This window comes from Natator depressus, chromosome 3 (genome assembly GCF_965152275.1).
Source record: "Natator depressus isolate rNatDep1 chromosome 3, rNatDep2.hap1, whole genome shotgun sequence".
Classification (NCBI taxonomy): Eukaryota; Metazoa; Chordata; order Testudines; family Cheloniidae; genus Natator; species Natator depressus.
Window position 1 is genome coordinate 53,248,020 of NC_134236.1, and position 26,982 is coordinate 53,275,001.

General features: G+C 40.8%; 1 protein-coding gene across 1 annotated transcript in view; it reads right to left on the reverse strand.

Annotated features, from left to right (window-relative positions):
- Positions 1 to 26,982, reverse strand: part of LOC141984481 (protein eyes shut homolog) — a 785,366-nt gene that overhangs the window by 372,899 nt on the left and 385,485 nt on the right. The window contains exon 11 of the mRNA XM_074947561.1: positions 10,542 to 10,795. Within this exon, the coding sequence (XP_074803662.1) occupies positions 10,542 to 10,795 (254 nt within the window). The remainder of the gene's footprint in view (positions 1 to 10,541; positions 10,796 to 26,982) is intronic.

Here is a 26,982-nt window from a genome sequence, read left to right on the forward strand (position 1 = left end):
ATCCTTTCTCTGCTGAACTGAAGCTCCCTGTGACCAATAGTTCAAAGCTTCCTTATAATTTTCTCACACTCAGTTATTTCTTCCTGCTCAGTAAGATCTTCTCTACATGAGAAATTGTACCATTTTAACATAAACTGGCTTTAAAATCTATTTAGTTAAACTGGTACAAACCCTTGTGTGGACAATTAAGCCATTCTTGAACTGGAATATTTCAGTTCAGTTTGCACCAATTCATAGAATATCAGGGTTGGAAGGGACCTCAGGAGGTCATCTAGTCCAACTCCCTGCTCAAAGCAGGACCAATCCCCAACTAAATCATCCCAGCTAGGGCTTTGTCAAGCCTGACCTTAAAAACCTCAAAGGAAGGAGATTCCACCACCTCCCTAGGTAACTCATTCCAGTGCTTCACCACCCTCCTAGTGAAAGTTTTTCCTAGTATCCAACCTAAACCTCCCCCACTGCAACATGAGACCATTACTCCTTGTTCTGTCATCTGCTACTACTGAGAACAGTCTAGATCCATCCTCTTTGGAACCCCCTTTCAGGTAGTTGAAAGCAGCTATCAAATCCCCCCTCCTTCTTCTCTTCCGCAGACTAAACAGCCCCAGTTCCCTCACCCTCTCCTCATAAGTCATGTGTTCCAGTCCCCTAATCATTTTTGTTGCCCTCCGCTGTACACTTTCCAATTTTTTCACATCCTCCTTCTATTGTGGGGCCCAAAACTGGACACAGTACACCAGATGAGGCCTCACCAATGTCAAATAGAGGGGAACAATCACGTCCCTCGATCTGCAGGCAATGCCCCTACTTATACAGCCCAAAATGCCATTAGCCTTCTTGGCAACAAGGGCACACTGTTGACTCCTTATCGACTTGCTAAGTGCTTGTTTCTATGACAGGGGTCAGCAACCTTTGGCACGCAGCCCACCAGCATAAGCCCCCGGCGGGCCGGGCCAGTTTGTTTACCTGCCACATCCTCAGGTTTGGCTGATCGCATCTCCCATTGGCCACAGTTCACTGCTCCAGGCCAATGGGGGCTGAGGGAAATGGCGGCCAGCACATCCCTCAGCCAGAGCCGCTTCTCGCAGCCCCCATTAGCCTGGAGTGGCAAACCGTGGCCAGTGGGAGTCACGACCGGCCAAACCTGCGGATACAGCAGATAAACAAACTGGCCTGGCCCACCAGGGGGGTTATCCTGGTGTGCCGCGTGCCAAAGGTTGCTGATCCCTGTTCTATGATCAAGTTTCACCAGTTTATCATCAGGTGTCATTTTCAACCTGTTTGGACACTATTCTGTGAGACTTAAAAATATTTTTGATGTACTATTTATTATTTGAGTGAGTTAAAATCCTACATAAGCATGGTGCCCTGCAGCTTAAAATACTTGGATAGTTGATCCATGTATATGTAGTCTTGCAGCCTTAACCGCTGCAGTGTGACTTACATGAGATAACATTGAGCTCCTAAAATAGAAGGTACGTAAAGAAAAGTGTAAAAGTCAAATTTTAATGCTTGTAGGACTGTAACTTACTACATGTATTCTAGGAAAAGTTACCACTACCCAAAAGAAATGCCTAGTTTAAAGTGAAATGGCTATTGTAACTGGGGGGAAAAATAGCACCAGCTCTGAATTATATTTTTATCAAATGATAAACATTTTCATCAGTAAAGAGCTTTAAATGTGCCTATAGGCAGTCCTTTAATGAAAAAGTGAAAGTCAAAATCCTATCCAGGCCTCTGGCAAAAGAATTCTCAGAAATCAAAGGAAGTGAATGCTCAAAAGGTACTAGAAATCTTAGACTTGGCAAAACTTTTTCTTTAGTTAGTAGTTATGCAGTTACTATCACAACAGAGGTTTGTCTAATACATTCTATTAATCAGACAATCATAGAATTCCATAGACATATCCATTCATAGCTATAAAATTATAGACCTGAAAAATTCTCTATTCTATAATTCCAAATTTACTTATTATGAGCCAACTCCCATGGCATTCTGCCATGGCATTCTAGAATGACTGCCAGCTTTTCTAGAATTACTTTTGTACTTTTAAGTTTATTTGCATCAAAGAAAGTTTCTTGTTTTTAAAATGGCCCATGAGACTATTTTTTTTCTTCCAAATTTTCTTCTACTAATGGTTCCAAGGATATGCTGCTCATTTCCATCATAAAGGTGTAAATTTATTGAAAGAATATTAAAATATTTTGAACATATTTGATATTTAATTAAAGCACTGAAGTTTCATCTCATCACTAGGCGTAAGGTGCACTACTTGACTTTGCTTGCACTAAAATATTAAAGAGCACATCACACAATTTTCTCTCTCTCTCTCTGAAATATTTATATTTTTTCTGTATAGAGATATATTTGTGTGTGCAAAAGGACAAGATAAAGAAGTAAAAAGCACACTTAATAGATATTAATTATGTCACTTAATGAACCACTGGCAGGCACTCATAGAATGGTGATGGACGGAGTTTAAGTATCTAAATAGAATAGAATCAAAACTAAACCATGAGCCAAATTCCACTGAAGCCAATGGAAAGTCTCTTAGGCATCTACAAAAGTCACCCAACCCAAACTCTCCATCACCAATTATCTATAATATAGATATTTACATTTTATTATATGAAAAAGCAAAGATTTCTGTCCACAGGATGACAAAACATATGTATGTTTAAGTGTTTATTTCCAGAACACAAACACCTTAATTTCAAAATTGTCATCAACTTGCTGCTGCTAAAGAAGTCCATGGTGTAGATGCTGATAGATACCATTACAGTTTTTAAGGAGCATGACCTGCAACAGTAGGTGGTATTGTCTAGCTATACCAAAAGAAGGACAGGAGACATTTGGAATGGATGTAATCAGGCCACAACTTTATTATTAGATGTCTGGGATTACCAGGGGGATAAAAGTGTACAGTGCAGGCAAATTCTTGTTCATTCAAATAACTACCCGGGGCTTCCACCAGCCCCCTTCATTTTCCATCCAGGTCTCCAGCCAGCCCATGGCTTGAACCTTACTATCCACCCCCTGCCTCGCAGGAGGGTTAAAGTGGGCTATAAGAAAGGGGGGTGAGGTTGGCTCCCTGCCATACCAATCATAGGAGACTGAACCCCCAGCCCTGTTCCATTAGCTAGCACATCCTTTTCAAGTCCCTTACCAGACCATTTATCTGGTCACTGGATGCCTTCCATACAGAATACCTGCACTGGACATCTTCCCCACACTTAGAAAAGAAGTTGTGGCATACAGCCTAACCAATTTTCTCCTCACCATAATAGGTCCTCCCTGACACCTGCTGTGGGGAGGACAAAATCCTACTCCACCGAAGCTAATATGTTGGTGAGGGGAAAATTCCTTCCCAGCTCCCTTACAAAAGAGCGACTAGTACAATCCCCACAGCAGGTCCTAACCCAACCTGATATTCGGATCTCGATGGGAGGAAGTGTGGAGGCTGCCTTGATTGCTACGTAGAGAAAGGGCTTCCAACTCCCCTGATTGCCCTTTTAAAGCCTTCCATCCTTACATTCTGAGGGGGGTGAGTCAGAGCCACAAAGCTGACCACCATCCACTTTTTTGCAGCAGTTTCCGATCTCCTTCCTGTCCCCCACTCCACATCACCATAAAGCACTGCTACCTTCCTCCAGCAAGCCCAGATAATGTTCCATTCCGCTTGTGCTTCAGGTGCAGTCATTCTAGAAATGCTGACAGAAATATCTGATAAAATGTCATATAGACGTATTCTTTTCTAATACAAATATTCTTTTGCAATTAAAACTTCCATTTGTAGTACTTTAAAACTCTTTACGAAATCATTTCTCAGCAGGAATGAATCCAAGATGGTTGCTGGGATTTCATGGCTCCTGTGTGAACCTACCAAATCCTACACTCTCATACGGCTAAACAACATAATGGCCCCACAAAATCTTGTGCACAGTCCGTCACGGCCATAATTTTGGTTTTATTCCTCAAATCATTTGCGAGTTCCCAGGAAGCTTGTATTTTAAAGTGAATTTCGTATATGAGCCAGTGCATGTGGGTTTGTGTAAGGGGGAGAAAGACAGTGAGGTATTCTTTTTTTCATACGGATTGGGTTGGATAAAAACCTGTCCTTTCTAGTATTCTATTCAGGATATTTTCTGATGGTTTATAATGTTTAGTTATGATTGAACTTTAAAAACCTGTTCTACTTTGGAAAATGTCCCAGAATCATAAACCATCATGGACCATACCAAAATGGAATTGCTTTTGTTGCCAGGTTACTAATTAAATTCTTACAAACTGCCATTGGCTCATTTTAACCCTTCTACTATATATTTGGTATATTGTGTTAATAATTTATCATAATAAAATTGAACTAGCAATACTGTGCAATTTATTTTTACTTTAAATTTTCTCTCCTATGAATGTTATCCTGCAATGCTGTATTGGGCAGTGAAAAAGGAAAACTCTCTTACATCTTTTTCTATAAGCTGACCCACATATTATGGTGAAGTGTCACGTGGTGTTTAAGGTTCAACAGTGTAATACAAATGTACTAAGTTAGCTTGATGGTTTAGTACTACATTTGGGCCATGTATTTCTCTTTGCTTATGCTCAGTCACTTAACTGTTCCATCTTAATGATAAATTTTAGGCCAACCTGATGGCAAGCTTGTGTTTTGCTAGATATAAAGTTGACTTTTCTTGATGCCTGCTTCACATGTGCATTTCTACTGCTCCTGTTTTGTACTATGACATGCTCTGTGAAGCTTCGAGCAGGGGGTTGGACTAGATGACCTTCTGGGGTCCCTTCCAACCCTGATATTTTATGATTCTATGAAGTCTACTGTTCCAGATCTGGTCCTGGTCCAAGCTTGCAAAAACTGATAAATGAAATTCCAGGATCTAATCTGCAGCAGCAGCAAGAAATATTGAGGGGAAAATGTCTTACAATCTGCAAATGTAGCTCATCACAAAAAGCTGCTTCTTACCACAGAGCAGCAAGCTGGTGGAAAAAACAACAAACAGAAAAAATGTCTAGCTACAAACAGATTTTAAAAAATCACAACTTTTTAGAAATAGAAGTATGGAAAGCTTTGTAAAAGAATTTGATGAAGACATAGGGGCGAAATGAGGACAGACACATGCATGGAATTAAGTGGCAGGCTGCAACTTTTATTAAACTTTAGCCCAGAGGAGGGGCCCTACCCACACATCACCCATATTCTCCTATACCAGGCATTTAACTGGTTCCAGTGTCGGGGCTACAGGTCTCCTTACCATATAATCCACAACTTGTGGTTGGCTCTTCCCAGCTCCCTCCCCCTGCAAGGGGTACAGAGCTGCAGAAGGATAGAGATCTTGGTCTGCGAAGGTCACCCAGTCCCATGAGCCCAAGGGCCAGCACAAAATCCCAGGTCTTTTGCCCCTAAGAATTGTTCATTTTATCCCTTTAATAGCAATGGAAACCAGCTGCAAGTTTCAATGAATTTACAAACCTCAATTAGCTACAAAACACATTGCTACTTAACCTACTGTGGCTTGAAGGTGCTGCGAGGAAGGTAAATTCCTTGGTCCTCTGCGAATAGGAGAAAAAATTCCTTCCAGACCCCCTAAACAGGCTATTGGCTAGACAGCAGCATCTGTCAGGCTGGGTTCCCATTCCTAGTTTGTGGTGGATAGGGTGGGGCCGCTGAAATGTAGTGGAAAGAGGCTCCACATAGCCTCTGGTCCAGGTTAAATCCTGGGAGCGCTGGAATGCTAGACAATCAGTACCCATCCCCCTAGAGCTGGCCAGTGGATGCCAGAGACTCCTAGGTGCGGAGAAGATACCTCATGTCCCTCAAAGAATGCCCCATCTCTCACTGCTGGGACTGTCCCATAAGAATGACCATACTGGGTCATACTAGAGGTCCATCTAGCCCAGTATCCTGTCTTCTGACAGTGGACAATGCCAGGTGCCCCAGAGGGAATGAACAGGCTATCCTCAAGTGACCCATTCCCTGTTGCTCATTCCCAGCTTCTGGCAACAGAGCCTAGGGACACCATCCCTGCCCATCCTGGCTAATAGCCATTGATTGACCTGTTCTCCATGAACTTATCTAATTCTTTTTTGAACCCTGTTATAGTCTTGGCCTTCATAACATTCTGTGGCAAAGAGTTCCATAGGTTGACTGTGCACTGTGTGAAGAAATACTTCCTTTTATTTGTTATAAACCTGCTGCCTGTTAATTTCATTTGGTGCCCCCTAGTTCTTGTGTTATGAGAAGGAGTAAATAACACTTCCTTTACTTTCTCCACACCAGTCATGATTTTATACACCTCTATCATACTTCCCCCCTTAGTCATCTCTTTTCCAAGCTGAAAATCCCAGTCTTATTAATCTCTCCTCATACAGCAGCCATTCCATACCCCTAATCTTTTTTTTTTTTTGCCCTTTTTGAACTTTTTCCAATTCTAATATATCTCTTTTTGGGATTGGGCGACCAGATCTGCACACAGTATTCAAGATATGGACGTCCCCCTTCACGACTGGCCCCATCAAGTTCCCACACACATTGAGGTGGGTGAGTGACATTTTTATTAATTTTTATCTCTTATAATAAATAAAGCAAATCCATCATGTACAGCAGCCCTAATTCTGAGCTATGCCATCCTGAATTGCCAAATTAGCAATGAAAATATTTGTCTGCTATTAACATTGCATACTGATTAGATTCGTTTTCCCCACAATTCCCTTCTAACTATTGTATACATCATCTTGGGTTGTTTATCACAGTTACATCCAGAAGGCTGCATTTCTGGAAACAAATAAAAATATGAGATGCCCAGTCAGTTAGGAACATTTTCTGCTAAGTATGCTCTGTGAGCCATATTTCTAGGTATTATGTCAGATAAAATAAGTATCCTAGGTAGAAAGATAAGTTTCCTGGTGATATTCAGTGCCTTTCTGCTAAGTGATCAAACTAGAGCTTGATCCAAATTCCTTAGCAGGCAGAGAATGTCTTTCCATTGGCTGTAATGAGAACGGGATTGGGTCCCATAATATTTATAATCTTAAATGATTTTGGAATCTGGTTACTTGATATGGGAAAGGAGATGGTCTCTCACACTACCACAACTGCAATCAGTGGAGATGCTCAGATTGGAGTGCCCATGTTATAGTTAAACGTTTGTTAACTTTAAACACCTGAGTAATCTTACTGACTTCAGTGGGACTACTACACGCGCTAAAAGTTACTCTGATGCTTACATGTTTTTCTGTATCAGAGGTAGAGTACCTCACAGAATCAAGTCCTAAATGGAAAAAAGTATAATGTTGATGTAGTATTATAGATAATGTTGCCATTCTGCTCTTTATTTTTTTATCAATGTTTGTTGAGGGCAGAGCCCCACACTAACTTATAAATACTGCAGAATGTTGGTTTTAAGAAAGCTAGTCTTACAAATGACATATTATACAAACTATTTTTCCCAATGGGGAAAAAAAATCACAACGAAGAACGAATTGACATCCCTTCACATTATGATGACAACAGTACATTGGAAATAGCTTTGTAGTGGTTTGAAGGAAGAAGAACACAATGTAGTGATCATAATGCAATGTATGCACTATCCCTACTGTAACTGAAATATTCAATTTTACGAACTCCTCAATCCCCAATTATTTTATAAAATAGGGGTTCTACATTTTAAAGATGTTAAACACCTTTAGTATGGCTTGACCCAGGAAAGGGTGCTATAGGTTAGAATGGAGATGCTTTAGAAGAAACACCTCAGAAGTTGTCACACAAAACCATACCCTGGTTCACCTCATGAAGCCTGAATAGTTGGTAGGAGGAAAAGAATTGTTCCCCAAGACTGTCAGGATACAAAGAAAACATACAGCCACTCTATGTCTGTAGTACTGGCTGCAGCCCACTGCATAGGAGGCTTGGTCTGTAGATTTGCAAAGTTTATGGACCTGCAGATCACACTCCAGCTCATCACCAGTTCATAGAGGCAGCCATAAGTGCTGACTTTTGGTTTTGCCAGTGGGTGCCTTCCCCTGCCTGCCCACTGCTCGCTCCTCTCCGCCCCCTCCTCCGAGCACCTCTGCCAGTTTTGGAGGGAGGCTATTCATATTAGAGAAAAAAGGTGGGTGAGGTAATACCTTTTTTTGGACCAGCTTCTGTTGGTGAGAGAGACAAGCTTTTGAGCTTTCACAGAACTCTTCTTCAGGAAGAACTCTGTGAAAACTCCAAAGCTTGTCTCTTTCTAACCAACAAAAGTTGCTCCAGTAAAAGATATTATCTCACTCACCTTGTCTCTCTAATTTCCTGGGAACAACAGGGCTACAACAACACAGCATACAAAAAGGCAGGATTCACATGAACAGCACAGAGTGACCATCACACCAGGGCACTATTTTCAGGATTCATCTTAGCATAATGTCATCATTACACCAAGGAAGTAGCACTACCAGCACAATGAGATAAATATAGCCACGTGCGCATGCCAAAAACTCACAGCACAAGCACACTGGGATCCACACAGCAGGATAGTAGGGCCAGTTTAGCTCTCAGTTTAGTGGGGATTGAGTCCAAGGGTTCAGCTAAACACAAGGGCACCTCCAAATAGCTGTACTAACAGCAGGCTCTACACTGGCCCAATAGGAGGAGTTGCATGTCAGGGCACTAATTCCCATATTAGTATTAGCCCTGTAAGCCCCATATTCCTCATTTGTATATATTCTTTATATTTCATATAAAGTATGCCACGTAAGGTATCAGGGGAAAGGTTATGATTTGCTGAAACCCACTGTTCTATAGAAATATGTATATCATTAAAGTGTATAAAGTTATGAGATTGTGCTGTATGGTGTTAATGAAATATGCTGCAAATTTGGGAGTAGCCCAGAAGGCAACTCCCCAGAAACAAGGCACTTGACCAAATGGCTGGGTGGATGTTACACAACCATCACCAGCCATTGTGCAGCAAGTGAATGACAATTAGCAATTCAGTGACCATCACCAGAGAATTACTCAACCCTGGGACTCAGCAATGTCCCCTCTTCCCCCAACATGATGCTTGGACTTGTGTTTGCCAGAGCACATGGACTAAACATATAAAACAGGTTGTACCCCAGGGGTCATACACTAGCCCTTCCCTTGGGAGACTATTCCATCCACATCCCAAGGCAGAGATTTCAATGCTAGGAAGGTTTCCCCTGATAGCTTGAGTTTCCCTTCCCCACTGCCTCTTCCCTTCCACACGCCTAAGAGGCAGTCACCTAGATGGCAGGGAGAGACCAAGTGCACTGCATGGACATGGCCACTGTCTCCGAGAGGCAGGCATCTCTGCCTGGGCAGGGAGGGCAAGCAGGGCGGCATCACACCCCGCAGGAGATGCCCCCCCATGCCCGTCCCGGTCCAGCTGCCTGGCGGGGGCTGGTACTCTCAGTCTCTCTGTGCTGCGGGGGTCCAGGAGATGTTTTTGGATACACCTCTGACAGAGCCCCTTGCCAAATGCAGAGAGCTGGGCTCAAGCCAGTGCCCCCCCCCCATGCAGAGACGGCCACCCTGCCAGCAGCCAGGTGTCGGCTATCAGCACAGCCACCTGGGGCTGGGAGGAGGTTTCAGTCCCTCCCCAGCCACCCTCACCCCAAGACCCCCTTTGAAATACACTTATCAGCTGCTGCTGCTACTGCCTTTAGTTGGCTAAGAGGTTGAAGCAAGGTTGGGAGCTGCTCAGCTGCAGAGCCACAGAAAGCAGCCTGCTGCCCACAAGAAGCAGGTAGGAGAAGGAGGCGGGGCAGCACCGGTGGAGGTGGGGTTACTCAGACCCTGCCCCAGGAGCAGAGTCCCTGTCACTGAAAGGCTGGTAGCCAAAAAACAGCTAACCAGCTCTGCTGGAAAGATCTGTTTTGGCCAGGCTGATCAGCTCAACAGCTCAGAGCCAGAAACAGTTGATTGGCAGCGGCTCCCAGCTCCGCAAAAAACTGCGGCTCAGTCCCCCGACAGTGCCGCTGAACAGCTGGTGGGGCCCACGGGCGCTGTAAACACTTGACTGGTGCCAATGGGTGCTGAGCACCCACAAATTTTTCCCCGTGAGTGCTCCAGCCCCAGAGCCCCCAGGGAGTTGGCGCCCATGGAGGCAGCAACCATAGAGTGCTACTCAGCAGCTCACCGTGGGTGCAGAATCCTCATGCATGCATGGGCCCTCCATACCCTAGTACACACGACAGTGGGCTCAATGAATGTCTATTGCTTTTGGGGCCTTACACATACATGGGGGAGAGATTTTTTTCCCACAATCTGACCACTCCCCATTTTTCATTTTTATTAGTACCACAGTTAACCCAAAGAAGCTGACAGTGGGGATGTGGTGAGGAGTAGAGGGAAATTTAGAACAGCTAATCTAAGAAATTCTATAGGCATTCAAATAAAATTGATGTTGTTCCAAAATAGGAATATACACATGATTAAAAATAACAATGATCAGAATGTTACCGAGATAGAACTAGACAACCAAATGTTTCCAATCAAAGGTGAATATTTCTATTTTAAAACTTGCCTTTGAAGCCTGCGACACATTGACATGAGAAGTGGCCAATTAAATCCATACAGGTGGCCCCATTTTTGCAGGGTGAACTTGAACATTCATTAATCTCCACTTCACAGAAGGGTCCTTCATATCCAGGCATGCAGCGACAGCTATAATTATTCAAGTTGTCCTGGCAGAAGCCATGATTTGAGCACTGGTTTCCAATGCAGTAATCTATGTCAAGATCACAGAAGAAGCCAGTGTATCCCAGAGGACACATGCACCTGAAATGCATAAGGGAAAAGTAACAAAATTAGCTACTAATGCTTCTGTGCATCATAACTAGAGTAGGTAAATGATCTTTAATTTGATTAAGTGTGAGTCTTATGACTATGAAACATTCCATGAATGGATTGTGATTTTCTCAGATTTTTTTATTATTTGAGACTATTCACTGAATAATTCTGGTTCAGTAGTTTTCTTGCAATAGTTAATTGGAAGTATCTGGTAATCAAAATCATGGCTGTTTAAACTAGACACATAGGTCATGTAGTATGTTTCTATTCCCTGATTGGATTAATATAACATTGAGAGAGGCAAGGTGAGTGAGGTATTGTGGTTTATTGGACCAACTTATGTTGGTGAGAGAGAGAAACTTTTTTGAGCTACACAGAGCTGAAGAAGAAAAGCTCTGTATAGCTTGAAAACCTCTCTCTTTCATCGACAGAAGTTGGTCCAATAAAAGATAGTACCTCACTCACTTTTCCACTCTAACATCCAGGGACCAACACAGATACAATGCTACAATAACTTTTAGAGTCAGATTTGCAGTAATAATATTCACTATTACAAATTGAAAATTAATTTCCTACAAATATTAGGCAATAGTCATTTAAAATTTATTGTTTTGGCAAGTATTCCTGGCCATAAACTTACTTGCACAAGTATCTATGGAAAACAAACAGAAAAGTATTAAAAGTCAAAGCAAAATCACTTGAATTTGGATTCCCTTCCACCCCCCACCCAGGTGCTTTTCAAGTGTCCATTATAACACTCTGTTCTTTATTATCCAGATATATTCACAGAATGCTTGCATGCTGTATTGGAAATATGGTCCATGCTGTATTAGAAACAATAGTACAGACATCCGTTGGACTGTTCACTTGATCCTGCACATATAAAACTGTCAGGTTTCAGAGTAACAGCCGTGTTAGTCTGTGTTCGCAAAAAGAAAAGGAGTACTTGTGGCACCTTAGAGACTAACCAATTTATTTGAGCATAAGCTTTCGTGAGCTACAGCTCACTTCACTATTATAGTCATGTTTATCTTTGTGAGCTGTAATCCAATGACGTGCAGGTGAAATTAGAATAGGATTCTCTCTCTCTCCGTTTTCTGTTTACCCCTTGGGCAAACCCGCCCTCTTGGTGTGCAAGTGGCCCTAGTGAGGGTTCTTTGTACTATAGGGTCACTATAACTGCTGAGCCCTGGCTACATAGGCAACATTCCAAGGTAGGCAGGACCTGATTCCATCTGAACTGGAATCATATGGGATCTTTCTTTAATTCCCTCAACAGACTCAGGACTCTAGGGTTGTGAAAAAACCTTCATTCTTGCTCTTTATGCCCTCGGAAAGGAAATAATGTAGAGTGGGTGAGGGGTTCATGTTTTTGGAGGGGAAAGAGTGGGATGAGGGGGTAATATTTTTTGTTTATTTTCTTTTCCACCCCTGTCTTTTCATTTTTTGATTTTCTATTTTACTCAAAAGGATTTACATGACCATAACACAGAACTGAAAGGTTTTTGATACTAGAAACATAGACTCTAATTTCAGTCTGTGAATGAAAAGTTTAATTATTCTAACAAGTGAGGAGAATATCAAGATTCTTCTTGTGCTTATTAGACTTTTTAGAGGACAATACATAAAGCCTAAAAAGGAGAGGAGTTTAAAGGGAAGAGAGTTCCCTTTTTTCTTCCCATTTCCCCTCCTTCCCAGTGTATTTTTTTCAATAAAAATACAGGTCATATTGTGGAGGGGATGGATTGAGTAAAGGAGGGTGGCATGACTAGTGGAATCACAACCTTGGGTTGCAGGAGCAGCCATGAAGTAGCATTATTCATGTTCTTGTGGGGAATAGGGGGTGGAAACATATTTTTCACTTGTCATCTGCAAAGAGCCCCTGCACAAAGCTAGTTTATTTGGATTGTGCACAGGGAGGGAGGACTTGGGCCATAAGCCCTTAATTTGCTCAGTACAATATGTCAATTTCTAATTGTTTGCTTCTATACAAGTAAATATACCTGCTAATTTAAGTATCATTCACACATTTATAATACAGAAATTTCAATGACCTCACGCTGAATATGCATTCACTGAGCCCACAAAGGACACTTTTATGCCTATAAACTGGTTATTTGTGTAAATCCACACTTGTGCTCAGATTAGTACTTAGGTTGCAGTTACACAATTAGTTACACAGTTGACTGTTTTTCAGCCACAAACATGAGTTTTTGCAGGACCAGTTGGTGTGGGCATATTTTGTTGATGCAGCTATTGAACCAATCTTTGAAAAGTTGGCTCTTACTATTTAAAACATTTGCAATATAGTTAGAGTTCAAGAAATTCACACAAGATGCCAAACTCTCTGTGTTAACACTGAAAAGATGTATTATTTAACTTTTAGTCTTTTCACTCTAATTAAGGAGAAAGAGAAATACAAGAAAAAAGGGATTCACCTAATTTTAGTTAATCCTATCACTAAATTGTTTATTTTCCTATATATTTTCTGTTTTTGATTTTATTCTAATTTTATGATGCCCTAGATCAGTTATACAGGAAATAACTAAGAGAAATAACTACGATGCTGGTGGTTTCATTATTGTGTTTCTTTGGTCTATAATAAAACTCATGTTGTTATGAGTATCATATTTCAGTCTTCAAGGGTGTGCACAAATCCAGAAAAACTGAGGCTGGAATGAATATCCATGTCCTATATTTGTCCTAGAGTTATCATTATAACTGGATGCCTTCAGTTTAATGAAACAGATCCACTTCACCAGATAGCTCCAGCTATCATTTGCATGGATAGACTCTTCATTTTACAATATTTCCCAGAAAAAAGAGCTTAGCCTTGCCATTTCAATACAAAAAAAATTGCTTAGCCAGGCCGTTAAATACTGCTTTCTCAAATATACACTAGCTGCTAATTATTTTCTATGTGTAAAACATGATTAGAAAACAACATTATAAAGAATAGACTCTCCATACCACATGGAACAGAGTAGCTGAGATATATAGCTATTCATGCCCACAACTGTATTTAACATTTCCAATATAAAATCCACAATCTCATGGTATTGAAACAGCCTTTGTTCAATCAGCATTTGCTGTGTACATATAGTCATACAAACAGAAGTATTTCTAATGCTCTTGATATAAAATTGTGTTTCTTCAGTGAAATACAGGTCACCCTTTATTTTAAGGTGTCATTTATAGATTATAAAGGATTATAAAGGATTTTTAAATGATTAAGAGATGTTGGTTACTAAACAGATATAACTTTTTTAGCTTCCAAAAATTCAACAGGTCGCACTAGCCATAATTTATATCTATATCTATCATTTTCTAACGGTGTGCTTACAATCATCTATAACACATACTATTCATGTTTGTAACATACTTATAACATCTGTTAATCATTTATTAACCCTCTACAAAACTTTTATAAATGGAACTGTAAAATAAAGTGGGACAGAAATATTTTTGAAGTATCAAACAACAAATATTAAGTTTGGTTTGTAAAGTGCTGAATATATTATTATACTTCATCAAAAATTGGCTGCATTTTACTTTTTTACACAAAATTGATCTAGACTGTACAAGCTTTGGCCCAGAACTACAAAGGGATTTATGGTGTTTAAACCACAGATTTAGGTGCCCTATGTCCCAGTTTTAGACACCACTGTGATCCACACCCTTTCCCTAACCCTCCCACTCCCACCCCAGCTGCTAGCTATGCCTGTAGGCACTTAAACTAAATTGGCACTTAAACTTCAGCTGTAAAAGTTCCTTATACCTTTAAACTTCAGCCTCTGGGCACATATACTGCTGCATCACTCTAGACTAGCATGTTCTCAAATTGTGGGTCATGACCCCATTTTAATGGCGCCACCAGGGCTGGCGTTAGACTTGCTGGGGCCCAAGGGTTTCAGCCTGGGGCATGTGCAGGGCTCAGGCTTCAGTCCCCCGTCCTGGGGTTGTGCAGTAATTTTCGTTGTCAGAAGGAAGTCACAGTGTAATGAAGTTTGAGAACCCCTGCTCTAGGCATCCAGATGCATATCTCCTGCCTTAGCCCCCAGCGTAATCTACAGATTGGGGAAGATAGGCAAAGTAGTGTCTATACCACGGGGGGTGGGGCGGGGGGAGCGGGGAGAGGGTCAATTCAGTAGATATAAAATGTCTGGGAGTGGGGAATAGGCATACTCCCTCAATCTTTTAGTGCAGTTGTTGGGGTACTCACCCAGTATCTGGAAGACTCTGGATTAATTCTGTTTTCTGCCTGATGAGAAAAAAGGAACTTTAACAGGGGTTTTCCCCATCTGAGGGGAGGGTCTTAATCACTGCACTATGGACTATTCTGAGGTGAGTCTCTCTTGTAGAAGCTGTTCTGTTTTGGTTAAATAATTGAACAATGAAATATTAGTTAGGTCAGCAAAAGGGAGCTCTGTAGACCAGTGATTAGAACACTCCCCTAAGAGGTAGGGAACCCATCTTCAATATCCTCCTTCCCCTAATGAGAAAAAGGGATTTGAACTGGGTTCTGCCACAGCCTGGGTGATTACTCAAACCAAGGGGATAAAGCTTACAAAGGAGTCCTATTTCCCTTCTGGCCATTTTGTGTGGAGATTGGCAGGTGCCAAACTCATTCTCACCAGAAACAGCTTTGGCACCTAAACTACAGAAGAAGAGTTCCTGGCTGTGGATTGCAATAGAGATAGGCATCTCCCTGCATGGGCCGAGGGACGTACTGGCCGACGCTTTCAGCAACTCCCATTGGCCTGGAGCAGTGAACCGCGGCCACTGGGAGCCGCAATCGGCCAAAACTGCGGACGCGGCAGGTAAACAAACCGGCACGGCCTGCCAGGGGCTTTCCCTAAACAAGCGGCAGAACAAGTTTGGGAACCACTGTCCTAGGCACCTGAAAGTTAGGCACTGAAATGCTAAATATTGTGCCTACGTCCCTTTGTGTATCTGGGCCTTTGTTTCCATCCACTGAAATTTCTTTTAACTTAGTGCCAGGTCCATCTAATAGCTTGCTAAGAACTACTCTAGTTTCACTGAGTGTGGTCAGTTTTAATTGACATAGTGTACATGTCTTAGCTTGAATAAAATATAATATAAATCCTATATATATATAATATATAATATAAATATAAATATAAATATAAATTGTGGGATTTGGTGGCAATTAACTTATTGTATGTTTTGATAACATTAACATCCTTCTTAGATTGTGAACAATCCAAGATGTTTAAAGTATGTTATCATTTTATCCCAGATCACTCTTTTATAAAGCTTAAATAGTATTGTATGTTAAACACTGTTCTGATGTAGCTTTGACATACACCTGAACTTCAAAGAGCTCTTCCTATCTTTCTGTAAAAATGTTATATGCATCAACCATCTCTATGTAATTAAAAGGCTCTTATACATGTCCTAGAAAAAGTAATATTCTCATGTTAGCCTCTAATGAACATGACCTTGCATTCATATCCCAGGCCTCTATAACACCAACATACTGAAAATGCTATCAAAAACTTTGAGCAGGGTTGATCTGATATTTAAATTTGCTGCATGGCTAAAATGGGTCTCTACAACAAAATCAAATACAGCTATAAAGTGGGAAAAAAAATCTCTGGAACATTCATATTTCTGTAAAAACATGACAATTAGTGTACACTGCCCATTTCAGTTTTAAGTCAACATTTCTCTTGCCCTATCTCCTTTGACACCCCTTCTTCTCCTCATCAAATTCTCCAAAGCCAGGGCCTATTGACAGACTCATTGCATCAGTATTTCTGCTGATACCTGGGTTAACACTGGAGATGGGGAGGGAGGAGGCACTGTGAAAAAGCTTTGGTTGGGCATTGAGGTAGGAGTGGCTAATGCTTCGGTGAGCTTAAACACAAAAAGGAAGCTTACAAGAAGTGGAAACTTGGACAGATGACTAGGGAGGAGTATAAAAAATATTGCTCAAGTGTGTAGCGGTGTAATCAGGAAGGCCAAAGCACAATTGCAGTTGCAGCTAGCAAGGGATGTGAAGAGTCACACGAAAGGTTTCTACAGATATGTTAGCAATAAGCAGAAGGTCAGGGAAAGTGTGGGATTCTTACTGAATGGGGGAGGCAACCTAGTGACAGATGATGTGGAAAAAGCTGAAGTACTCAATGCTTTTTTTGCTTCGTTTTTCACGTACAAGGTCAGCTCCCAGATTGCTGCACTGGGCAGCACAGTATGGGAAGCAGGTGAGTAGCCCTCAGTGGTGGAAAAAACAGGTTGAGGATTATTTAGAAAAGCAGGACATGCACAAGTCCATGGGTCTGGAACTAACGCATCCAAGGGTGCTGAAGGAGTTTGCTGATGTGATTGCAGAGCCATTGGCCATTATCTCTGAAAACTCGTGGTGATCGGGGAGGTCCCGGATGATTGGAAAAAAGGCAAATATAGTGCCCATCTTTTAAAAAAAAGGGAAGAAGGAGAATTCGGGGAACTATAGACCAGTCGGCCTCACCTCAGTCCCTGGAAAAATCATGGAGTAGGTCCTCAAGGAATCCATTTTGAAGCACTTGGAGGAGAGGAAGGTGATCAGGAACAGTCAACATGGATTCACCAAGGAAAAGTCATGCCTGACTAACCTTATTGCCTTCTATGATGAGATAACTGGCTCTGTGGGTTTGGGGAAAGTGGTGGGTGTGATATATGTTGACTTTAGCAAAGCTTTTGATACGGTCTCCCACAGTATTCTTGCCAGCAAGTTAAAAAAGTATGGATTGAATGAATGGACTATAAGGTGGATAGAAAGCTGGCTCGATTATTGGGCTCAGTGGGTAGTGATCAACAGCCCAATGTCTACTTGGCAGCTGGTATCAAGCGGAGTGCCCCGGGGTCAGTACTGGGGATGGTTTTGTTCAACATCTTTATCAATGATCTGGATGATGGGATGAATTGCACACTCAGCAAGTTCACAGATGACACTAAGCTCGGGGGAGAGGTAGATTTGCTGGAGAGTAGGGATAGAGCCCAGAGTGACCTAGACAAATTGGAGGATTGAGCCAAAAGAAATCTGCTGAGGTTCAACAAGGACAAGTGCAGAGTCCTGCACTTAGGAAGGAAGAATCTCATGCACCGCTACAGGCTGGGGACCAACTGGATAAGCAGCAGTTCTGAAGAAAAGGACCTGAGGATTACAGTGGATGAGACACTGGATATGTGTCAGCAGTGTGCCCTTGTTGTCAAGAAAGCCAACAACATATTGGGCTGCATTACTAGGAGCATTGCTAGAAGATCAAGGTAAGTGATAATTCCCCTCTATTCCGCACTGGTGAGGCCACAGCTGGGGTATTGCATCCAGTTTTGGTCCCCCCACTACAGAAGGGATGTGGAGAAATTGGAGAGAGTCCAGCAGAGGTCAATAAAAATGATTAGGGGGCTGGGGCACAAGACTTACGAGGAGAGGCTGGGGGAACTGGGGTTATTTAGTCTGCAGAAGAGAAGAGTGAGGGGGGGAGTTTGATAGAAGCCTTCCCTGAAGGGGGATTCCAAAGAGGATGGAACTAGGCTGTTCCCAGTGGTGGCAGATGACAGAACAAGGAGCAATGGTCTCAAGTTGCAGTTGTGGAGGTCTGGTTGAATATTAGGAAACACTATTTCACTAGGAGGGTGGTGAAGCACTGGAATGGGTTACCTAGAGAGGTGGTAGAATCTCCATCCTTAGAGGTTTTTAAGGCCCATCTTGACAAAGCCCTGGCTGGGATGATTAAGTTGGGGCTGGTCCTGCTTTGAACAGGGGGTTGGAAGAGATGACCTCCCAAAGTCTCTTCCAACCCTATGATTCTAAGACTGGGCTAGATTCAGGACTGGTTAGCTCAGCAACAGTGCACACAGATCTCTCCCACAGTCAGGCCAATTTCTCTAGGAATACCTCCCATCTTCTCCAACAACCTAGTATCCATAGATTTCCCCTTCAAGGTCCAATGTGAATCTGAAAGGAGAAAACAGTGGAAGGAGGCTTGGAGGAAGTGCATTTGCCTGATCTGGCTACAGCACATAGTTAATCTTTATTGAATGGAAGCAGACTGTTCACAAATTGCTGTTGGCTGATGGCAGAAAGGTAACATTTTGCCTAGTACTTGAAATCAGAAGAAACTGAGTCTTCACCCCAACTTCCTGGTGGCAGCATTACACTCATGTTGTCTCTCTTAGCAGTCAGACACATTCTATACCAACTTATTCCCCGTGCAATCCCATTTAAATGTTAAGCAGATCAGCACTTTGCTGATTAATCAGGAGTACTTCATGACTGGAAACCTAGCTCCCACCCTACATTTCCTGGAGTCTATCATGATTGATTCTTTTGTCCCGTCTTGTACTGGTCTTGTCCTCTACATAAATGATCCTCCTAATGTCTGTTCTAATGTCTCAGTAGTAATGTATTCTGTTGATACCATCTTGTTATCACTTCAACCATGTCTAATGTCTATTCTAATGAAATGTTCATTGTGTCCAAGTGACTAATTATAATCTTACACTTAATCACAATAGCTTTTTGTTTTGTTTTGCTGAAAAATCATCTTCTAAAGCCCTGTATGACCTACAGAACCTACCACAATTAAGCACAGAACTTATATGTGGTTGTGATATCTAAACATTGTGACATGGGTCCATCTTGCTGATAAAAGCAAGACAAAACTGTATTACAACTATTGATTATAACTGTATTTTAACACAATAAACTATGGTAAAGATCTAAGAACTAATCATGGTAAGACCAGAAATTAGGGCATAATACGTAAATATAGATTTTGTAGCACAGATAGGGCCTCAGAATTCAGGTCACTTCCTTAATACTATGTTATCTAAAGCATGTCAAGCATTAGAGGACCATTTTCAAACTTGCTCAGAAGCTTTGTGACAAAATACCTTGGTAAGAAAGCTAATTTTTAACTGAACCAAGATCTTTTAAAATTGTCATGACTATTTATTTGACAAGAATTCTGTAGAATTAAAGTAACATTTTCAATAAGCATCAGATAATTTTATTACAACTTTAAACACAATTTGTGTTACTTTTGTTGTTCTAGCAATTCTACCCAAACTAATTCATGGAATTCTACATCAATAATGATAACTGATTGTTCACAAATTCCCTGTGAAGTTCCTTGTGATGATTTGGTTCCTGGGATGATGATGTATGACTTATGAATTTTGGCTGATAATATTAAGCAATTATGAAGTTGTTTCTAAGAAAATTGAGATCAATATCAATACAACAGGCATTCATGATATGGCAAAGGCCACAAAAGCTAACAGTGTTTTTCTGTCTTTTTCTCTGACCAACATTTAAACCTATTAAATAGGTTTGGAGCTATTTTTTACAGAGACCTTGGATTTAATTGGTTACTTGGCAAAGATCCAAAAGCATTCATTCAAGTTGAAAGTTCATTGATTTAAACATGCACACACAAATAACGATGAATTAAAACAAGCATTTATTATTGAAACTGTGATTGAGTGATTTTGCAAAACAAACATAGTCAAACCCTATCAGCGTCTCTTATTTTCATTAATAACCTTTCTTTGATTAAATGGAAAGGGTTAATTTTACTTTCAGTCCTGCTGTGCAAATTCATTTACTTATTCTGTTTTTGACAGACAGACACAAGGTAGAGGAGTAACAAGAAAGGAAAAAAAAATGGGTGAAATACGTTTTTTTGTTGATCTTTTCAGAGCACTGGACTACTGTTTAGTTATTAGTGGATGCTTTGCCTGGCAAGTTGATCATGATACTTGTTTTTTGGACCCTGGCTGACATCATGGTCAAGGACATCATCTGATTGTATACTTTATCCTTAGACAAGGCAGGCATGAATGAATACAGTATAGTTGATTTCAGAATTTGATGAAAAGCCAAAAGAATGAGAGATAGCATAGGGGCAGTTAGAAAGCAACAGAACAATGGAAGGAAAACAATACAGGATCTTACAGGCCTCTGTGATGTATGCACTTAATAATCCCCACTGATGGACTGAGGACTGGATGTCATGATAATGTGATGACTTTCAGCACCCACAAATGAAAACAATATTCCGTGAGCAAGGCCAGCCAGCCTTCCTGTCAGTAAGAAAGTCCCTTATTCTGGTGTGCTCCTTCTAACTTTAGTTCAAGGAAGCTGAAATGAATTGAGGTCAGTTGCAATGACGGCAAGTTGAGAGATGAGCTGGGGGAAAGATTATTCTTTTTTTTCCACCCAAAGTCTCTCTTTAAAAATCCCTAAAAGGAGTAAAAAAGGGTGGCATATTTTACCCTCATTATTTTGTCCACTGATTAAATACATCTCCATGAGGCCAAACATGGAATAGGTAACCTCGTTCCCCCATTGTTTTGTTTACCAAGTATGATCTCACCATAGTCCTTGACCTAGATGAGTAGGCCATTTTTGTTTGGACTAATTCAATTTTTCTCTCTGTTTTTCTTGCACCTGTTCATGACATTTATTCATTGAAAATAATGTGACCTATTTTCCATGGTTAATTCTTAGGCAGGCAAAAAGTCATAGGTTGCTATCTTATGAACTTTAACATCCTTTTTCACAGTTGTTTAGGGTAAATTTTAGGTCCAATAATTACAACATGCTGCTTTGTCTGTATGTATCCATCGTAGGTTGACAGGGATGTGTCATGTCTCTGCAGACCAGGGGCAATTGTGGGTCATTAGAACTCAGTGTGAGACACCTTGGGACAATGACTTTCTTGAAGCTAGGAGAAGATACTTTTTCCTCTTGTCTAAAGAGAGTGTGGAAGTGGAGACAATGGAGATTCACCAAGCAGAACAAAGAGACAGAGGTGACAAAGCAGATTACAAAAAGACTCCAAAAAACATACACAGCAAGTTTTGAGCATGAGAAGTGAAGACGATGAATTGCACAAGGTCAGAAGAGGTGAGTTGGAGGTAAAAAGACTCCATGTTTCAGAATCTAAGCCATGCACTGCAATGGGTCCCTGGAGAACCCTAGGCAACCCTGGCTCCAGCCCAAACAATGTGGAATGGTGAGGAAATTGAAGCAAGCAAATGCATGTAGGGTTTACTATTTTTGTATAGATGTGTATATTTCTAGTGCTATTAAAGATATAGCAATAGTATGTTAGAATCCCAAGCAAAGTGTGTTTGTATGTTACACCTACCATGTGCCCCCTGGAAGAGATAAATGAGAAGGTTCACACCTTCAGGTGGAGTTCTGGGAGAGGATGTGGTTAAGTTATAGGGGGCGGGAGTTGGAGAGATCAGTACTGAATATATGGGCTGGAACTCTCAGGAATGCATGATAGATAGAGGATCTACACCCCAAGAGTTTCCTGGGGACCCCAAGACAGGGGCATTGTCTGGGTTCTGTCCAGACTCTGGAGGCATAAAACACATGGGCTCTAGTGGCTGGTGAGTGACCCAGAAGATGTGGGGGGTGTTGATTGGACCTGTGACATTCCTTTAACTTGCTTACACATACAGTATGAATCTATGGAGAAGATCATGAAGAATATGCTGACAGAAAACATGGCTTCATCCGGTTATCATTGTGATGGTCGTATTAGATATGACCCTGACTATTGTACATTAAACTCTCCTTTACTGTGATTTCTCTACTCAAAATCTATGCCTTAAAATATTCTGGCAGCTTCATATACAATCATAAAATTGGGAGGGACCTCGAGAGGTCAACTAGTCCAGTCCCCTGCATAGTACAGTAGAACCATCTTAATGTAACTAGGACATCCCAGCAGGAAGCTTATTGTCTCAAGCTGGTCCTATCTAAAAGTACTTTGAATTAAATAAAATAGGATACTGAAAAAATAAATACAAGAACAAAAATGATATTCACTTTGATCTGTTCTTTATTAAAACTTCTAGGGCTTAGGGTTAGGGTTATCCTCTGCTGTGATAGAGCTGTACTAATTGCAGAACTGAAGGAAGGACGAGCAAAAGTGGCTTTAAGCAATCTTTACACTATTGCAAATGCCCAATCACTGGTGTAAGTTAGAGCAGCCTCTAAGCAGCACTAATACACGTCCACTATCTATGCCTCTAAGATGCTGTCTAGGTAGCCAGGGATCATAGGAGCACAAGAACACCCCTGTCACACAATATACACTGGGGAAGGGAGAGAAGGAGGAAGAGAGTACATTAGAGTCTCTATGATGGACTAAACCATCAAAAGGGAGTTTACGCAATGTGAAATGGTCAGAATGCAGCATAGGATATGCCTTGAATCTGGAAACTATTACAAGTATTTATATTAATATATAACATTTCATACCTTTTCAAAATTTAGTTAAGTACTACTTAACCCAGTGATTATGGTATTCAGTCTCACCACATACCACGCCTTATCAGAGGTGTGGTTGTCTTTCCTTTCTCTCTCTCTTTCGGTTTTCTTTTCCTCCTTTTAGTGTATTATTTTTCTTTAAAAATATTTTCCCTCCATTTCTTCTTTTTTTTTATATACCCCCCTCCCTTGGTGAGTCCCACATCTCTCTTTCACACCCTGGTAACTCAGCAGATCCATTCTTCTACCCATCAGAAGGCTATAGGCTGCTCAGGCATCCATTCATCCCATCCACTAAAAGCAATGAGAAAAGAGAAGTCTGGATTGGCTGGCTGATGGCTGAATCATATACATGTGAACCACTTCTACGGCCAGCTACATTAAGGGATCAGGGAGCTACCCTCCACTTCACTTACAGCAGTAGAAGTATGTTTGCTGTGTGGAGGAAGGTGTAAGGTTGATCTAGATCATGTAGCTTTCCTTACTATCACTATTTCTCTTCTATTCCCCTGTATCACCCCAAAAACAGTCCAGGCACCCTCTGTTCCTAGCTGGGAAACAGAAACTTTTTGTTCTGGTCAAATGCATTCTCAATATATGGAATTTATGCCAATTCTGTTATGATAAAACAGCAGCCATTGCTGTTCATCACTAGGCTAAATTAGTTCCTTGGGAGAAGTCCCTGTAAAACAGCCTTATCCCAATCAAGCATGTGTCAATTAAGTGGAATGTTCTGTACTTTTAAAGGCAAAAGATTAACATTTAATTAAGGGGACTACTCTATAAAATACTTTTAAAATTGTTTTACTTTTGTGTAATACTTAGAAGCATTTTTAACAAAGCAACAAGCTTTCTAAGGAACAATCTGTCACATAAATACTAGTCAATAAAAAAAATCACAAATGGTTAGAGGGGAATAGCAATGTGTTTTGAAAATCCTTTTTTGTATGAACCATGTGCTTGTGAAAGGTATCAGATTGACAACACTTCAGGCAAATGTTCTCTTTTTCCAAAGAACAGATTTAGAACAGACAACAACAGTGACAGCACTGCAGGCTGGTTCATTATGAAGAGAACCATGTAATAATTTTCATTGATCATGTGATTCTTCAGCACATCACATGGCTATCATCAGCCTCAGTATTAGATACCTAAAATAATGTATTTATGCAATTTTGAGGTTGAATCGTTTGTACTTGATGCGCACTTAGAACTGTGTCTGAGCCCACTATTACTAACATAACAAGCACAGGACTGTAGCTCTTGCAAAGCAGCCACTGTATTTTCTCTGGGCCTAATTTTGTCTCTAATAAAATCAATGAAAAATTTTCCCTTAACTGTAATAGGACTAGAATATTCCCCTCTTTGTATTAGGTGGTCAGGGTTTCTCATTTCTTACATTGTTTACAACATGCTCTAGTTATTCTAAAAGCCAGGCTGATTTTCCTGTCCTCGGCGAAGCAGAAAAAATATCTTTGTGAATGAGAATAAAAGATTGGACAGATCCCCCATTTAAAAAGGGAACAACAAAATTAAATGTTCATTGATATTGCAAATCTTGTCTTTCCCAAGGTTAGGTAACGTATATTGGCCATTTCGGGTACAGTCTGAGATTTCATTTTTTGTTGCAGTACTCTGAAAGGGTACATTAATAAGAAGAAAGCCAGACAAACAGACTATTTGGTTTGTTTCAGAGTTGAGGGTCTTGGACTGGCCATATTAGGTGTTCTCTGACACAGTTTTATCTACAATTACATGGATGGCAGAGTTATTTCCCATTAATTTAGGAAATGAAGAAAGGAAAAGAGAGAAGAAACATGTTTCATTTAACTGTCCTATACCAGGAAGGTGTATTTGTGCACTGATTTATTTGTGTTATATTTCAACAACAAGCTGAGAATGTGAGACTGTAATTTGCATTTTGGATGTGTGGAAATGTGGGAAAGAAAGAGCTGTACCAACTCACCAGCCTATTACCGTGAGGCAGCACTCTGTAACCAAGTAACAGTGTCAAGAAACTAAACCCACTATCAACGAGAAAAATTATAAAAGAGGACTGCACTTAGGGCATCCCACTACCTTGATTTCTCTACATTTGAGTGTGAGGGATACACTATTATCAATTATGCTGCTGTTGTTGCTCTGTCCAGTGTCAGAAGGTTGACCACATACATGACTGATACTGGGTTCCAGGGAGATCAGCGTTTACTCGATAACCTGCAGGTATTTTACAACTCCTGTCCAACTTGGCATTTCATTGTCTGCCCATCTCTACTTATTAGGCTCAAGCTGTGCAACTAATTCACCCCAAGAATAGACACCAGAGATAAATCCAAAGATTAAACCAGACATGAAAAACTGCTTGTTGCTTGTCTTTTTTTTAAAGTTTACTTGTCTTGGTTTCCCCTTTCTCTTGGTTAATAATGTCTTTTCAAGATATCTGGGAGATTTTTGTTGGTTTGCAAAGGATGATGGACAGTGGCAGAGAAAGAGCTGTGAGACCCAAAGTCTAAGGAAAAGGGAAAGACAAAGGCAAAATAAAACAAGAGCTGGCAAGATCCTGATTCAGCTCTCAAGTACACTGGTGTAAACCAGGACTAATTCCATGGAAATCATTGGACTTACAACAACATAAGACTGGTATTAATGAGCTCATAGGACCTGATCCAGCTCTACTGATATAATGGCAGCTTTGGCAGTGACTTCAGTGGGCACAAGGTTGAACTCATAAGCTTGGACAGTCAGCTACATTTATTGGTGCATTACACTTCATTGAAGATGGCTCTGTTATTAAGCCCTGCACCCCAGAAATTTTTCCCTTAGCATAAGTATCCTTCTTCACAGAGGCAGATCTAGCATATCTGACACTAACACATCCCCTACAGGAATCTCAGTGCAGGGGTACCTACTGAGATAAATAAGAGACAAATAAAAGTCAGAGATAAAAGTATATAAAATAATGAATGGTCTAGAGAACTTAGTTCTGGAGCTTCTGTTCTGTCTCATAACACGAGAACAAGTCAATGAAACTGATAGGTGGCAAATTCAAAACTGATAAAAGGAAATACTTTTTTCATGAAGCGTGCAATTAGACTGTGGAACTCACTGACATAGGAAGTTGTTTAGGCCAAGAACTTAGCAAGAGTCAAAAAGTGATTGGACATTTACATGGATAACATAATAATAACCAGGGTTTTCATAGTTAATGCTAACAAACATTTTGGAATGGGTGTTAAAGCTCATGATTCAGGAGTTAAGCCAATTTCTGACTATTAGAGATCAGTATAAGACCTACTATGGGGGAAGATTACTTCACATCTGTCTACTGTGGAGTTCTAACACCTTCCTTTGAAACATATGGTGTTGGCCACTGTCAGGTAGGATGCTGAACTAAACAGACCAGTATGACAGTTCCTATGCATGATTCCTGGTTCTTGGCACAGCCAATAGCAATCACTGCAGACAATGAGCAAGTTAGACATGTGCTGTAGCTACTCTAACCAGTGCTGGTAACTGAATCAGCCTCCAACAACTGATAGGGGAAGCACAAGAAACACTCAGGTTCAGCATTAGCACAGGATGAATTCCTCCCAGTGTATCTGTAGTGAGTTTTTAAAATTAAGTATTATTTATAATAATACTCTGAACAGATTAACTATGTTTGCTCAGTGTTAATTATTTCAAATACTAACTGAAATATGAACTGTACACACATTCATAAATGGATTAAAAGGTTATTTAGTTCCACTGTGGTTTCTGTAAGCACCTGTTGTCTCTGCAGAAATGATGTTATGTAAGTTACTACAGAAATACTCCTTAAGAAATTACAACATATATCCACGTACCTTCTAGAGCTACAGCAAAGTAGGGGAAAGTA